The sequence below is a fragment of the Jaculus jaculus genome, chromosome 20, assembly GCF_020740685.1.
Source record: "Jaculus jaculus isolate mJacJac1 chromosome 20, mJacJac1.mat.Y.cur, whole genome shotgun sequence".
In the NCBI taxonomy this organism is placed as follows: domain Eukaryota; kingdom Metazoa; phylum Chordata; class Mammalia; order Rodentia; family Dipodidae; genus Jaculus; species Jaculus jaculus.
In genome coordinates, this window is record NC_059121.1 from 10,751,216 (window position 1) to 10,768,429 (window position 17,214).

At 39.7% G+C, this 17,214-nt stretch overlaps 2 protein-coding genes and 1 pseudogene across 2 annotated transcripts in view; all 3 read left to right on the forward strand.

The window, feature by feature from the left end:
- LOC123456275 (zinc finger protein 585A-like) overlaps positions 1–17,214 on the forward strand; it is a 649,667-nt gene that overhangs the window by 123,635 nt on the left and 508,818 nt on the right.
- Positions 1,628–5,235, forward strand: LOC101599645 (transmembrane protein 170A-like). Its single transcript, XM_045139089.1, has 2 exons — positions 1,628–1,639; positions 4,720–5,235. Exons 1-2 carry the CDS (start codon positions 1,628–1,630, stop codon positions 5,233–5,235), a joined length of 528 nt encoding a protein of 175 aa, XP_044995024.1.
- LOC123456318 lies at positions 14,316–14,444 on the forward strand (annotated as a pseudogene).

A 17,214-nucleotide genomic window follows, 5' to 3' on the forward strand; every position in this document is an offset into this window, starting at 1 on the left:
AGGGCTGGAGAGATGGCTTAGCAGTTAAGCGCTTACCTGTGATGCCTAAGGACCCCGGCTCGAGGCTTGGTTCCACAGGTCCCACGTTACCCAGATGCACAAGGGGGTGCACGCGTCTGGAGTTCGTTTGCAGAGGCTGGAAGCCCTGGCGTGCCCATTCTCTCTCCCTCTATCTGTCTTTCTCTCTGTGTCTGTCGCGCTCAAAAAATAAATAAATAAAAATTAAAAAAAAAAGAGCAGTACCATTTAAAAAAAAATGTGGACAAGATTTTCTTATATTTTTCAATTGCTTGTATCTAATGATAATAGTAGATGAACATTGTTTTCAATCATTGTTATTCTGAATGAAGGAGAAATGGCGAATGAGGATGTTAATTAAAAAAAAGCTGCATGAGAAAGAATTAAAAAACACACTAGAATACAAGAGCAAAACAATAGTAACTAAAATAAAGAGGGTTAAAATAAAAATATGAAAAGCATCACAACATAAAATGAAGTGAAAACAAAGTTATTAATATTGAAAAATAACAAATTGGAGAACATCTATATCTGTTCTTCCAAATGGTTGTTTTTGGAAGTAATGGTGTTTCATCTGTAGCTGGATATACACATTCTTTGCTCACTGTTGAAATTTGTGGTGTATGTGCTGATAGATGACCTCATAAGCAAGGTCAGTGGCAGGTCTGCACTCAAAAAATGTATTTTCTTTTCAACTTCTTGAAAATTACTTAAGAGCGACAGACAGAGAGAGAGAGCGAAAGAGGCAGTTAGAGAGAGAAAGAAAAAGAATGGTTGCGCCAAGGCCTCCAGCCACTGCAAACAAACTCCAGACATGTGCGCCCCCTTGTGCATCTGGCTAAGGTGGGTCCTGGGTAGTCAAGCCTCTAACCCCAGGTCCTTAGGCTTCACAGGCAAGTGCTTAACTGCTAAGCCATCTCTCCAGCCCCAAAAATGTGTTTTTATAAAAAAGGACATACTTGAGATCAATATAACAGAGTCCAACATTTGCTCTATATACAGACAAAAATAATAGGCATCTCCCCTGTGTATCACACAATGACAAACCAGAAAACAGGACTCTAGCTCAATTCAAAGACTTAAGTACCCAAGGAAAAATCAACTACATACACGGTAAGTGGTTAGGGTCCACCCATGTAATTGTCCTGCACTCAAAATTTTCAGATCCACATTACAACTCAACATGTGAAGCTACAATGAATGTCTAAAGGCCAAGCAACATGATCAAGAGCATTCCATTATTAAATATCAATAAGCTATGTGGATAACTCTTCACTATGAAGGGTGAAATGCCCAAATGCTTCTCCCTTGGGCCCCCTAATGAAAGTGTCCATGAAATAATTCAATAGTATGGGAAAGAAAGTGACAAAGCTCACAAGAATCCGTACATATTTGAACAGAAAATTCAAGAGCAAAACCAACAGCCAGTTCTAAACGAACACTCAATACAGGAACTGACAAGTTAGCAGGTGTAAACTCAACGATCAGTATTAAAGTGTTCCATAGTATAGACTAAGTAACAATCAACTAATACAGGTGCAAAATTCCTGAATATATTAAAAAGTAAAGAACAGCACACAAAAAACTAATATACAGTAGACCTAGAATCATGGCCCAGCAGGTAAGTATGGTTCCTCTGTAGGCATGTGGTACTGAAGGACCCTGAGTTCAATTTTCTAGATCCAATGGAAACTGCAAGACCAGGGAGACCTGTAACCACAAGGCATACAGGGTTGTAGAGACTAAAAAAAAAAAAGTTAAATCCCTGTTTTGTTGTCAGGTTAACAATGTTGGCAGAAATGAACCAACCAAGAGCCGTTAGTGGGACAAAAGGTTCATTTAGGCTTACAGACTCAAGGGGAAGCTCCACGATAGCAGCGATAATGATGACATGAGTATAGGGTGGATATTACCCCCTCACCAACATCCGGAGGACAACATAAAATAGGAGAGCGTGTCAAGGGGACACTTGCTATGATACCCATAAGCCCTCCCACAACAACATACTGCCTCCAAGAGTAAACTAACATTCAGAACACCTAAGTTTATGGGGAACACCTGGATCAAACCACCATACTCCGCCTGTACTGCAATCAGAAATAGGAGGCTTAGGTCAAAAAGAGTAATGCCAGACAGACCTGGAACAGATCCTATCAGTGAACTCATAGAAGCAAAACAGGCAACTGCCACATGTTCTTCCTCATCTGAGATTCCTAAACTGCAACAGCTTGAGTTCCATGCATACTTGACTAGCAACTCAAGTGACAGATGAAACAGATGTAAGGGTTTGGGGAAAGGAGAATGGGAAGGCAGGAGGACTTATACACAGAAGAAAATAAAAAATGAATTGATATCATGGAAACCATCCTCCTGGATAGCAAATTAAAAGATTAAACCCTCAGTAGGAGAATGGAGGGATCATCTGGCAAGAAGGGGCTTGAAGAGTGTGGGATAAAGCGTTATCCTAAAACAACTGGATTGGGATTGTACCTTTCAGTACCAGATACCGGTTACAACTTACACTGAGCTGTTGATCAGAGAGACCCATGATGTCCCCAAAACAACACAGCACTTGATTACCCTCCCAAGGGAAAAGATAATATCCTGTTGCTAAAGGCACCACAAACTGTGAATGCAGAACATGAGGAGATCCAGCTGAATCTGGAAGCAAGTTCCCAGATGTTTACTGTGTGTAGTGCTGAAAAGTGCCACATAAGCTGCTGGGGGAAAATAGCCAAAAATGTCAGCAAGCAGGAAATCTTAATATATGAGCACAACTAATCTGAGAAGATTCACATACCTGTGCAATAGTGGCTAGGTGGGTAAAAAATAGCTCTCTGGTTGGCAACAATATCTACTCAGTGGAAAGGCATATATAGCTGGAGCTGAGACCCAAGTCAGAATCCTATAAGAGATGAAGACTATGGACCCTAATGAAAAGTTCCCACCAGTCTTTGGCCAAAAGTGTTGTCACTCTGATCAAAATCTTTCATACTTAATAATGCTTATCTTCCTTAACCTATTGTGATCTCATTCTCCACTGGAGAATCATTTTTTATTTTTCAGAAAGTAGCAAGAACTAGGAAAATCAAAAATCTATCAACAAAACAACAATATGTAGTTGACTTTGTGTCAGATGAACCACTCACAGCAGTGGCTAGGACCCAGGTGAAATGACAGATGAATTGGTGAGATGAGCATGAGTTCTGCTTTCATGGCAAGTCTGACAATTTGTACCAGAGTGATGTAGATAGACACCAAAGATATGAAAAATGCACCAAAGCAGAAATCTAGACGCTGCTGAAAGCTCAACATTAATGTATACTTAAAATACACCTACCAAAGCTCAAGGAATTTTGCAGGACAGGGGATGGAAAGAATGTAAAAGCCACAGGGTTGACTAGAATAGAGGTATTGCCCACATCCCACCCACAATGACTGACTGCTGTTCTCACAATTTATAATCCACAAGTCCATGGTGAATAACAGCAATCCCACTAAGGAGGGCCCTCAGTGGAGAGGGGGCAGGCAGAAGGGAAATCATGATACCAACACATGTAGTATCCATACAAAGTTTCTACATGATAAAAAAAAGTTACATGGAGATACTGTAATACATTGTATTTTGAGCTACTTTAAAACAAACTATATATATAAACTCATAAATAAAACAATGTGAAGCAAACTCAATGATAAAACTACACTAATTATCTTGCTCTATCATTCTAGAAAAAAGAATCAAGATGATAATCTAATGAAAATCAACGTATTGATAGTGTCTTAATCTTTAAAACTGTAGGACATTTTCCCCAAATTTCAAGTCAAATGCTGCAAAAAAAAATAGAAGAGGGGGCTGGATAGATGGCTCAGAAGTTAAGGCACATGCCTACAATGCCTAAGGTGCCAGGTTTGATTATCCAGGCCCCTCGTAAGCCAGAGGCACATGATGGTTCATGCATCTGGAGTTCATTTCTGTGGTTGGTGGTCTTGGCACACATTCTCTTTCTGTCTCTCTCTGTGTCTCTAATAAATAAATAAAAGTCTATCTTACAAAAATATAACACTGCAGAGGCTGTTAGGTGGAACACAGTTATAATGACCCAAAATTGGGCAGGTGACACATCTCCTAAGCCCTGGTTTTCTCATGGGTCAGAAGCAGACAGGAAGCATGTGTTCTGCATGAAGTAGCTGTGCATATTAAGTGAACACCTCATATGCTGTACCTGACATAGCACCTGCTACATAAGTGCTCCAAGACTGTAGCCAACTTTATGATGGGAAGAGAACTGTAGTGTAAGAATAACCAAACACCTTTAATGAAGTATTTGCCTTTACAAGAATTACTAGAGATACTCATTTCACTTAATCTTTGCTCCAGAGTATTGAGATTACTAATGGTATACCCTAAAAATAACTCAGTCAATAATTATATAATTGCATACATATTCAAAAATATTGTCAGATGAAAAAGGCAATAGAGCATGCTCCCTGATGTTCCACTCTGGCCACTAAACGTAACTCAACAGCAGCAGAAAAAATACACAGGACTTAGTAAAGCTATATGCATGTGGACATGCTACATAAACAATTCACACACATACACACACAATTCATGCACACACACAAGGAAAAATGTGAATAGTACAAAATACTTCTCAAAGCAGAGATGTAAGCATCATTATAAGAAAATGTAGGAAGAAGGTGACGCTGAGGCGGCACAGGGGCGAGAGTCTGCCACTCCTTGGTTGCCCTTCCTCTCATCGCTGCGGTGGATGGCGGCGGGATGGAGCCCGAGGGGGGTGGCCGCAGCGGGGACCGGCGGGTCTCCTGCAGCAGATCCTCAGCCTGAAGCTCGTGCCGCGGGTGGGTTACGGGACCCTGTGCCCCAACTCTACTTCTCTCTGCTCCTTCCCAGAGATGAGGTATGGTGTGTTCCTGTGGGTACTGGTGTCTTCTGTCTTCTTTCATGTCCCTGCTGGATTACTGGCCCTCTTCACTCTCAGACATCACAAATATGGTAGGTTCATGTCTGTAAGCATCCTGTTGATGGGCATCGTGGGACCAAATACTACTGGAATCTTGACAAGTGCAGCAATTGCTGGAGTCTACCGAGCAGCAGGGAAGGAGGTGATACCCTTTGAAGCCCTCACCTTGGGCACTGGACAGACGTTCTGTGTGGTGGTGATCTCCTTTTTACGGATTATAGCTACTCTATAGCACACTTTTGCTCTGAGTTTTTTGACTCTTCAAAAGGAATCCACGCGTGTTGGTGGCTTCTTAATTGTTCAGCTGGAACCACAGGAAGGATCAGGAATGTGAATGGCATCTCAGCCTTTGTTTTGGGCCACGCTCCCCGGATGAAGACCCGAAGACATCACTCTCAACCCAGGCACACAAGCTGTCTGTTTTCTTGGTACTTAGCTGAAGAAATTTTATGCGCACCTTCTTCACCTGAGCCAAGGCAAGGCAACGGCTTCATGCTGCAGTTTTCAGTATTCTTTGAAATACTGCATGTTTCACAAAAACAATAAAAGATGGAGGTTGATGTCAAGTGAGCAGCCTATGCTTTACTAGCTTTTTAATTAATCTAATCTTACTTGAAACTTAGCAGACTCTTCTTTTGCTCAATATTCATGACAGAAAAACCAAGTTGGTGTTGGTTGGATATAGGTTGGAGAACAAATTGGTGAAGTAGAACAGGAAAAATACTGAAGTGTGTCTCAAAGTAATGGCTTTAGTTCCACTGTTGCAGTACATAACTACTGAGAATGTGACATTTTATGAATATCTTTTTTAAAAAAAATATTAATTTTTGGATTACTATCTTGGCCTCTTTAATATATTTTAAGAGATGTGAATTTATTGTTTTATATATTTGATCAAAATAAGCTAGATAATTGAGACTTGCTATTTTGTCCAGGCTGGCCCCATACTCCTGGGCTCACATGATCCAACTGCCACGTAAGTTTCCAGAGTAGCTAGTACTGTAGGCATGCATCATCATGCCTGTTGGGGCTCTTTTCCAAAGAATTTCTATGCCACCTTTTCCTAGGACTCTTAATTCTATTAATTTTAGGTATTTTAATTGGAAACATACATTTATGTAGCTTGAGTTTATCTTTATTTAAATTTAAAAAAAAATTTTATTATTGACAACTTCCATAGAGTTCATCTTTTTAAGCCAGATCAGTTAGGATACATTTTGGACATTCAGGAGCAAATGCTATATTTCAAACATTGTGTTATAATTTTCTTAGTGACTTTATTGATTTGAGAAACTGTGTGAGTGCAGCTGAGACTAGACTAGTGGTAGCTGACCGCTTAGTCCTGATGTGTTTATTTAGTAGCAGCTCCTCAGTCCACTTTGCAGTATTTGAGCATCACCAACTCCCAGAAAGTGCCTAAAGTTCCTCTGTTAGATGTGTCCCCACTGTCTTTTCATTTTTCTTAATACTTTTTTAAAATTTTTTTATATATTTATTTGAGAGCGACAGACACAGAGAGAAAGACAGATAGAGGGACAGAGAGAGAATGGGCGCGCCAGGGCTTCCAGCCTCTGCAAACGAACTCCAGACGTGTGCGCCCCCTTGTGCATCTGGCTAACGTGGGACCTGGGGAACCGAGCCTCGAACCGGGGTCCTTAGGCTTCACAGGCAAGCGCTTAACCGCTAAGCCATCTCTCCATCCCTCATTTTTTTTTTCTTAATGAGAGAGAATTAGCATACCATGGCCTCCAGCCACTGAAGTTGAACTCTAGAAATGTGTGCCACCTTGTGTGCACGCGCAACCCAGCTTGACCTTGTGTGTCTGGCTGATTTGGTATCTGGGGAGTCAAACATAGGTCCTTAGACTTTGCAGGAAAGCGCCTTAGCCACTAAGCCATCTCTCTAGCCCTGCCTTTTCATTTTATTCAAGAGAATTTATATCCTTACAGAGAATTAAATATAAAAGTTTTTTAAATCTCAGTTTTAGCTATTTTACTTTCTGTTTTGCTGGGTAGCTTGCTTTCTCATTGAAAGGCCTGAAAACTGTGACCTTCAAAAGGGAAAAGATTATAAAAGTTAAATAATTTATATAACCTGAACTGTGTTGTATAGAATACAAAGTTCTTGTCATCTGTTTTCAGAGTAGCTGCTGATACTTAACACTCACATTTTCAAAGAAGACCTTTCTTTATGAGATTAAAAACCGTCAACCCATGAGGGCATACATTTATCATAAAGCAGTGTGCTCACTGGTTTCTGGCTAAAAATAGCTGAGAATCCAATTTGCCCAGGAATGTCTGGGGGAAAAAATTGCACAAGGAGCACAAAAAAACTTGGTATTTCCTTTGGACTAATTAGATTACTTATCAAAATTATACTGCCATGTATTAGGTGAGAAGGACAATTTCAAATGTAGCTAAATGTCCTTTTCAGTTCTCCAGCAAGAGCTCAAATCTTTTAACAGAGTGTTAAAAATTCCAACTTCTAGCCAGGCGTGGTGGCGCATGCCTTTAATCCCAGCACTCGGGAGGCAGAGGTAGGATTGCCATGAGTTCGAGGCCACCCTGAGACTTCATAGTGAATTCCAGGTCAGCCTGGGCTAGAGTGAGACCCTACCTCGAAAAAACAAAAAAAACAAAAAAAAAAAACCAAACAAACAAACAAAAAAATCCAATTTCCAGTTCAAGGAGCTGTGATTTTGGAAAGTATCCCTTAGTTTGAGAAATTTGGAGCACTGAATCCTGCATTATGGTTTTGGTCATCTGTATAAGGATGCCTTTTATTATTTCACGGAAACATTCTTTTGAATATAACTTCACAAATTAAGCATGTAGGCCAGTAGATGGTGGGCTTTCCCACTGACTGAATACTAACCTTAGAACATACTCACCCATGATGAAAATGATAGGCTTTTTTGTTTTTGTTTTTATTTAGAATCGAGACACAAGAATGTAGACATTTTTCAAAGATGGCTTTTGTTTCTTCTGTTTTGGTTCTCTGCACTCTTAAAGAACTTCATTTATAAAATGAGTCTTCAAATGATTGAAAATTTTATCCATCCCAGTATGTGAAGCATTCTTTTGTAAATAAATGTACATACACTATATAGATTGCGCTTGTAGGTTGAGATGTTTTCAGGGAGAAACTTTGATACAGAATGTATTTCCCTCGGTCTTTCTGTCTTTGTTTCTTGTCTCAAAGACATTTATTTATGGATGGCTTATGTTGAATATTTTACCTTATAGTTTGAGATTTTTTTTTTTTTTTTTTTAGGTAGGGTCTGGCTCTAGCACAGGCTCACCTGGAATTCACTATGTAGTCTCGGGGTGTCCTTGAACTCATTGTGATCCTCCTAGTTCTGCCTCCTCAGCGCTGGAAATAAAATATATGCCACCATGCCAGACTAGTTTGAGAATTTTTGCCAACAATGTCCTTTATACAGACATAAAGCCATCATTCCCATAATTGTTCCCACCTCTTTCAACTTTTTTTTTTTCTAAGTGCCAGGAGGGATGTAGCCCCTAACCCTAAGAACTGATTTCTTGATTCCTTAACAGGGGTTTTGGGGTGAAAATTAAGTTCATATACAAAAGTGTAATGAATATTGTGTAGGAAAGATGTGTCTGTGCTATAAACATTTTTTTTGCAGGAAGATACTAAGGAACTGTGTCCTGGACTGTGAAGCCCTGGTGCCATTAGCCATTCACATGCAGAAAGTCCTGTGAACTCATGTTTCCTTCGTGTACCCCAAGAGGCTGGTTATGATCTGGACCAGCTTAACGTTTTATATTAGGTTAATTCATTAGCTACTATAGTCAATATGATCAAATCTTTGTATAATAGAAAGTTATTTAAATTTTATTTTTCTACTGATATTTCTAATGCTGGTGTAAATGTTTATCAATAAAGAATTACTTTAAAAAAAAAAAAGAAAATGTACATGTAGAAATCAATGATTCTTTGGGCCGGTCATGGTGTTGCGTGCCTGTACTCTCAGCACTCAGGAGGCAGAGGAAGGAAGATGACCATGAGTTCGAGACCACCCTGAGATTACATTGTGAATTCCAAGTGAGCCTGAGCTAGTGAGACCCTGCTTTAAAAAAAAAAAAAAAATCAATGATACAATATGATAAGCTACGTAATTACCTAATAATAATTTTAGAAAATTAACTCACATCTTCAGAAATTCCTCATTATATGGCTCAGCAATTAAAGGTCCTTGCTGGCAAAGCCTGCAGACCCAAGTTTAATGGTCCAAACCACCCATAAAAAGCTCTACACAAATGTCACATATCTGATCCTCACACAATGGACTTATTCCATGATAATCTAAAGAGGGTCATTTAGTAAAGCTAATAAATTAAAAACAAAAACAACTAAAATTTCTCCATAAACTAACACAGGTCTTTAGTGAAAAAAATAAGGTTACAAATAGGAGAGGGCCTCAATATTAATGACTGGGCAGCACAGAAATTTTATTTTCTCTAACTTAGGTCTAGAAAATAAAAAAGGATGTACTTATCCACCACTCTTCCACAATACACTATTGAAGTCCTAGTGATGAAAAGTAACTTAGTGGTAGAGCACTTTTCCAAGATTCATGAAGAGCTAAGTTCAATTCAAGGCATGAAGAAAAAGATAAAATCTTAGCCTTGGATATATGAAAAGGGCAATAAGCAAAGTCCATGCAGATTACAAGGGAGAGTAGAAAAATGTCCTTGTTTGTAGGTTAAAGGGCTATATACAGACTTTAAAGAGAAACAAAGCCAGGTGTGGCAGCACACTCCTTTACCACCAACATGTGGGAACATGAGGTAGGAGAATCAATAAGATTTTGAGAGTAGCCTTGGCTACAGAATGCATTCCAGGAAATGCTAGGATAGACTGAGACCCAGTCTCCAAATAAAAAGAAAATACACTGGGTTGGGGAGATGGCTTAGCAGTTAAGGCATTTGCTTGCAAAGCCTAAGGAGCCAGCTTCAATTCTCCAAGTCCCTTGTAAGCCACATGCACAAGGTGTCACATGCATCTGAATTTCTTTGCAGTGGTTAGAGACCCTGGCATGCCCATTCACACACACTCTCTCTTTCTCTCAAAAAAAATAAAAATAAAATAAAAATAATCCTTAAAAAAGAAAAATATTCAAATGGGTGATATAAATATAACCTTAAGATATTATGCAAAGCAGTATAGCTGTTTCTCCTGGTTTTGAAATGATCATCATCATTTTAATCAAAGCAGCTCTACTGACCTCCAAGAGACTTTCAATACAGTCATATAAATGAAATCAAGAATGCTACAAGAGTTACACAGGTCTCAAATAATGGAAATAGACTATCAACAATCAATAACCAGAAATAAATGTCATACATTTGTCAATTGATAATCTAGTTGGCAATATGTAGATAACAGATTAAAAAAAAACTGGTTAGGGTTTGGATTTTCTTTATCAGTGCAAATGTGTATCATAGAAACTTTTGATTTCTAAGTATCCTAAGAAACACATTCACTGAGGTAAATTTATGACTCCCCCCATCCCCGTCTAACAAATCCTTCTATAATTGAGTGAATAAGTAATCATTTCTCCCCACAAAAGTCATAGGATAGAAATAATATTAAAAAAACCACTAAAACAAAAATTCTGCATGTTCTCATTATACTTACAAGTCCAAATTTACACAATAGAGGGAGAAAATAAAACAAGTAATTAGAAAGTGAACAATGAGTAGAAGAAAATGGATAATATAAGCATGTTGGAATGAACAGGGAATGTTTAGAAGAAATAACTTTTTATGTTCTATAACACAGTAGTCAGTTAATATGCATTTGGCAACACTTACATGAGTATTTCAAACATAGCTACAAGACTGCTTAAAGTGTTCCCCATACAAGCACTGCCTGATCTGATAGACTCTAGTCATTACATATGTGTGTACTGCAAATCCATACTGTTCTATATAATATGTTTATTAAACATGTCAGTTTAAGATTACAATAAGAAAATAATATTAAACGTTAGAAATGATAACTATATTTATCAACCAAAGGGAAAGTAATTGCTCTTCAGGGAATCATGGAAGTTTAACTTACCCAAGGACATCAGGCTGGTGTATTTCTCCAGCATCACATCCCTGCAGAGGTTTCGCTGAACAACGTCCAGGTCCTGCCACTCTTGCCGGGTGAAGTCCACAGCTATGTCTTCAAATGACACCAACTCCTATAATGAGACATTTCTCTTCAAAAAAGACTACAAAAAAGGGAATAGCAAATAGGACTTCACTCTTCTATATGTATCTTGGCAGAGACTTATTCAATTAAAGGAGGTTTATATGCTGTAGCAACAAAGAAAAAGAAATATCTAACCTGTAAATTCCTGTAATGATACAAGAAAATAAGATTTTTTTTTTGGAGTGAAAATAGAATCGAATGGAAAGGAATATGTTTGGGATTATGGTATAACATTGTGGTACTCTACCTGCTCAGAAGATGCAAGTCCATGAGTTCCATTACTAGTGGAATACAAACTCTAATAAAGTTGTGGATTCTGAACCCATCTAAATAATCAATGTTAAGGTAATAATAAACTGCAAATCTGAAAGGATTCAGAGCAAAGCATAATCAAATATTAATTCAGAACCACATATATATTAAACAATTAATTCAAGGCGTCTAGGCACCAATCTGCCATGATGCATCAGTTGAGGTCACTGCAGCTTATGTTGGGAATGTACACAAGCACATTGCACTGTGCATGTCATTATGCCATCCAAATCCCATCCAATGAACACACACTATCTGAAACATCTTGGCACAAATGTATGTTTTAAATGTTAATGATAATAAAGTAACATTTTTTTTTCTTGTTGTACCCAGAAGCATTACATTGTTATTAGACAAATTTCATTGACAGGGTGGGTGACTTTCCACCGAGTGTTAGCCATAAAGGCCACTGATGCCACAGGATACTTCAGGCCCTTAGTTATCCATCCGAACTAGATGGAAAGACCTATAGCTAAATATTCCACATGGCTAAGATGCAGGACACTGGGAAATCACGCTTTAGCAAAGCTGAAAATCTCCTCCCAGTTGGCTAGCTAGCAATATATGAGAAGGAGCTATATGAGGAGGTTCAGATGGGCTAAGCATGAGAATCAATTCTCAAGAGTGTCCTTGGAGCAAGGGGAACTGAGGTCATGGGACTTCAGCAAGCTGAAGTCAACAAGAAGCATAATTCTTGGCCACAAGACTGAATGTTTGGCCTATGCTCAGGCCTCTCGAGAATGTAGTTTCTGCTTAGATAAAGGTGTTTTGCATGCCTGAGTTACTTTGAAGTTTAGTTGGGAACATAAACCATTATTGCTTTGTTCACTATTATTAAGAAAGAAGTTATACTATCCCTCAATTATTGTGTGCACAAGAAAATTGTTTTAAAAACAGCACCTGATGTGTATGAAGTGACTTTCTTTCATGATTACTTTCTGTACAAAAACGAACAGTGCTAGAAATAAAGTATGCAGTTGCACTTGCATTTGAGTCAGCTTCTCTGCATCCCCTGTGTCTTCATTCTATCACGACCCTTACCCAGGGACCCCAGTGCACTAGACATTGACAGCTCTGCAACCTTTGGGGAGAGAAAAGTAATCAATGGTGTTAAGCATCAGTGAACCATGCATGTGTTTGTCATGTGTTACTGCTAGTTAACCAGTAAAATGAATCAACAGGTACGATCAGGCAATGCCTATTGTGAGGGAGACCAACTTCACTCTGATTAGACTTGAGACCTACTCCATAACAAGGAATTTCTGCCTGATACAGAATACTTAATCAAAAGTACATAGTTGAGGAGGTGTTGCTGTCAGGTTCACATTGCTGGCAAAAAAAAAAAAAACAGCGAACCAAGAGCAGCTTATGTGCTTACAGACTCAAGGGGAAGATCCAAGATAGCAGGGGAGAAAGATGGCATGCTCAGAAGGTGGACATCACCTCCTGGTGAACATCAGATGGACAACAGCAACAGGAGTGTGCCAAACATTGGCAAAGGGAAGGTGGTTATAACACCCATAGGCCTGCTCTCAATAATACTCTGCCTCTAGGAGGCTTCATTTCTCAAATTGCCACCAGCTATGCATTAAACCTTTAGAACACCTAAGTTTATGGGGGACAGTTGAATCAAACCAACATATTTCATCCCTGGCTCCCATGAACTAATAACCATATATGATATAAAATATAATGCGTCCAGTCCACATTTATTTTTTCTTTTTAATTTTCTATTGGCAACTTCTATACTTACAGATAAAAAGCCACCTTATTTCCCTCCCCACCTCCACATTCCCCTTCACAACTATTCTCTCCATCATCTCCTGCCCTTTCTCTGTTAGTCTATCTTTCATTTGGATGTCATTGTCTTTTTCTCCTATTGTGATGATCTTGTGAAAGTGTTGCTAGGCACTGTGAGGTCATGGATATCAAGGCCAATTTCTGTCTGGACAGGTGTATTGGACCCTGAACTTTGGAGGGTATGTTAGAGATATTTCAGTGCTGGAACTCCTTGTCAATTCTTCTCAGCACTATGTTGCCTTTTGGGTCATCCCAGTGACCACCACCACCTGAAAAGAGAATCTTTTCCAACCAAAAGTGAGATTAAAATTAATATATGAATATGAACATTGAGTATAGTGCTTTCAGGGCAGTTTGGTGAGAGTAATACATGCATTTTGTCAGACAAGAGCAGGATCAATACCCCTGAGCCTCATGTCCTCCCATCATAGGCTTTTGATTAGGTTTTCTGTATTATTTCTAATTCCTTATTTATATCTAGTATTGACCACTTTATTTCATTGAATTGGTGTCCTGTGTTTTCTTTGATTCCTTTGATTTCTTCTTTGACTTCTTTGAACATATTTATAATCATTCTTTTCAAATCTTTCTCAGGCATTTCCTCTAACTCGTTCTCACTGGAGGTCATTTCTAATGCATTAATACTTTTGGGTGGATTCATATTGTCTTGATTTTTGGTGTTTCTTGTGTTATAATGTATATATTTTTGCATCCTGGATTACTTCATGATTGGATTTTCTAGTTAGCTGGGTATCATTAAATGTATCAATCAATCTGATGTTATATATCTTCAGGGTAGGTGCTTAAGGCATAGGTGTGGCACTCAAGACTCTCAGAGAATCTACAAAAGTGACCCTAGGTGTTGGGTTTGCCTGCTATGAGAGAATTCAAATAGGCCGAGTGGAACCAAATACAGATAGTTTCTAAAATGTAACTACACAATGTACACTTTCGATGAAAAACAGCACAGAGAGCTTTGTGCAGTGGCAGTATCGTAGCCAATGAGGTTTATCCGAGGCGCGATTATTGCTAATTGAAAAAAAAAAAAAACAGCACAGAGTATTTATCCAAGAATAGGTATTATGCCAATCAGATCCTCTGTCTGTCCCTTAGGCTGTGTGGTGCCTCACCCACTCCCTTAATCCTGACAACAAGGAGGTTAAGGTTTCTGTTCTTTTGAGGGTTCCAAGTCAGGTTGTGACCAGGTGAACCTTTCCTTAATGTATAAAAGAGGAAATAAAGCTACTATAAATCAAGAAGCAACAAATAACAAGCCCAGAATACAGCTCATTTAAGAATGGCAAATCTGACCATCCATCAGATTTAACATAGAATTTATCCTGATATGGACGATGCAATTAGCACTTCTGGTTCTGGCCTATGCACCAGGTTTATTAGCAGGTACGGACCTGGTGTAATCCCAGTTACCTTTTGGGATGACTTTGGTCTGTTATGCACTCCTGCTTGAGTCCCGCTGTCGGGTCAAGTAGGCGTGGCCTGAGTCCCTGGACCGCTGCTCTGTTTGCTGGAGCTGGGCACTGGCGGCGGGGGAGGGGAGGCTGCTGATGCTGCTATAGTTCTCTTGCTGTTCCACGTGTTCTTCTGCCTTGTGATCTGCTCCTCCGCTGTTCACTGCTATTCTCCCTCCACGTTTCTTGAGTTTGCGAAGAGCTCCAGTGTGAGTGTAAAATCCCCTCACCTGGCTTTTCCCACAGCTGAAGCCGAGCCTGGTGCCTGGCTGGCGCACCGCCGCTGCACCATGGTCCCATGAACCTGCCGGAGCCGCTTCTGCCGGCATGTGTGGGCTCTGGATCTCTCCTACTTTCCCACTGCTGGTTCAATTTCCTATACACCTCACTTTTTAATCAAAGTGTGTATTTTGCTGGGGTTTTTTAGGCTTTTGCCCCTCTAGGTTGTTTTGGCATGGTACCTATGCCACCATCTTAACCAGAAGTCTTGATTAGATTTTCAGTACTAGGTATGTATTCCTTCTCATAGAGCAGTCTTCCAGTCCAATTGGAGAGCAGCTGGTTTCCCCCAGAGCAGACATAACACTACTGCACTCATTTGGTCATGTCACCTGTTTGGCCAAACTTGAGGCTTCCAGGGCCCACTGTTTTCACTGCTGGTGACTTCTGTCTTACATACAGCTGCATCCAGTGCAGCTTTTCCCACCTTCCAGTTGGCTGGATTACAGGGAGAAGGTCTCTAGCTTACCACCAGATTGATTTCACAGTGACCTTGCCATCCAGGCATATGAAGTCTTCAGCTATAGGTTCTTACCATCTGTTAAGTTATGGGAAAACAAGGGCCTTGCCAATAGCCTGTACTGTTTTGAGGAAAAAGAGACCTCCTTGGTCAATACTCACTGGATGGTATACCATCCCTAACACTGAAAATGTACTAGTAACAGTCTGTGGCTGCTGGATGTGCCATTATCCAAAAACAAGAGGACTTTGTTACTTATTCAGAAAATCTTGAATTTTGACTGACTCTCCCCCAACTATTCTCTTCTTACTCAGTCTCTTCCCCTGGCCATACTAAGGCCAATACACTCCCTGTAATCTGTTCTTCTACTTAGATATATACATATCATCCCCTAAAGTCCTTCCTTCTACTCCTTCCCTTAAAGCCTGGCTCTGATACTGATTTTTGGTTACACCTCACACACAAGTCTAAACATTTATAGCTAGGATCCACATATGAGAAAGAACATGCAATTTTGGCTTTATGGGCCTGAGTTCTCTCACATAGTATACTCCTTTCTAGATCCATCCATTTCTCTGCAAATTTCATAATTTCAGTTTCCTTTACTGCTGATTAGAACTCTGGGTGATCCACCATGCCTCAGGGCTTGGGCCACATTAGGGAAATGGTAATCAGAGAGGTGGTTTGAGCAATTCCAGTAGAGTGGTAATGAGAATGTGTGGTTTGGGTCATTCCAAAAATGTGATAATTGGCAGGGGTGGTTGGGTCATTCTTGGGAAACAAAGGCTCACATTGACATTACAGTCAGAGGCCAAAGATGGAGTCATTCTGGTTCTAACAGGCCCTACTTCCTATCTAATCTTTTTGTCTGCTCACTTCTTTTGAGGCAGAGTCTCATTCTGATTAAGATTAAGCTGCCTGCTTCAGGCAGAGCCCTACTAGAGGACTGTGTTCCTGGCATAGGAACCTTTATCCACACCTAAAGTGTGTTCTGAGCTGGCTTGAACTTTGGTTGTTCTCTTTCCTACTTTGCTGGCCACATATGATGAAATGACCTAGCTTCTTCTGCCGTGGTGAACCTTTCCCTGAAATTTGTATTCCTGAAATGAACAAATATGCGGAAACATCCCATTTCCATTCTCCTCACTCTTTCAGAACTCAAACCTCTCTTCTTCCTTGGAATTAGCTTTTAACCTCACATCACCTCTAAATCACCTCTTCCCTCAACAATTTCCAGAGATGTTATAGAGCCATCCATAACACCGTTACAGGCTTTCTTGGAGTGAAATCCTCTTAGGCAATCAGCCTCCTTAAGTACTAGTCTCTAATACCCAATCTCTTGGATCATACTTCAATTTCTTCCTTCTTCCTTTACAACATAAATTAACCCTTCACACCAATAAGGCCTGTCTTCATACACATCAAACTTCCATAGATCCTATACATCTCAAAACATGAGCACCAAGAGTTACCCATACTATTCCTATGCATTTTAGACACTTTGTGAAGAGCCAGTATTCTGGGACCTATGATAATCAAAACAATGACATCCTGAGTTGATCATTCCAAGTGGACAAAATCACTTCTCACACAGACAATGCATAAATGGTTCAGAGAGGGAAAATACCCAGTAAAGTCTCCAGCCAGGAAATAGGAATCTGTA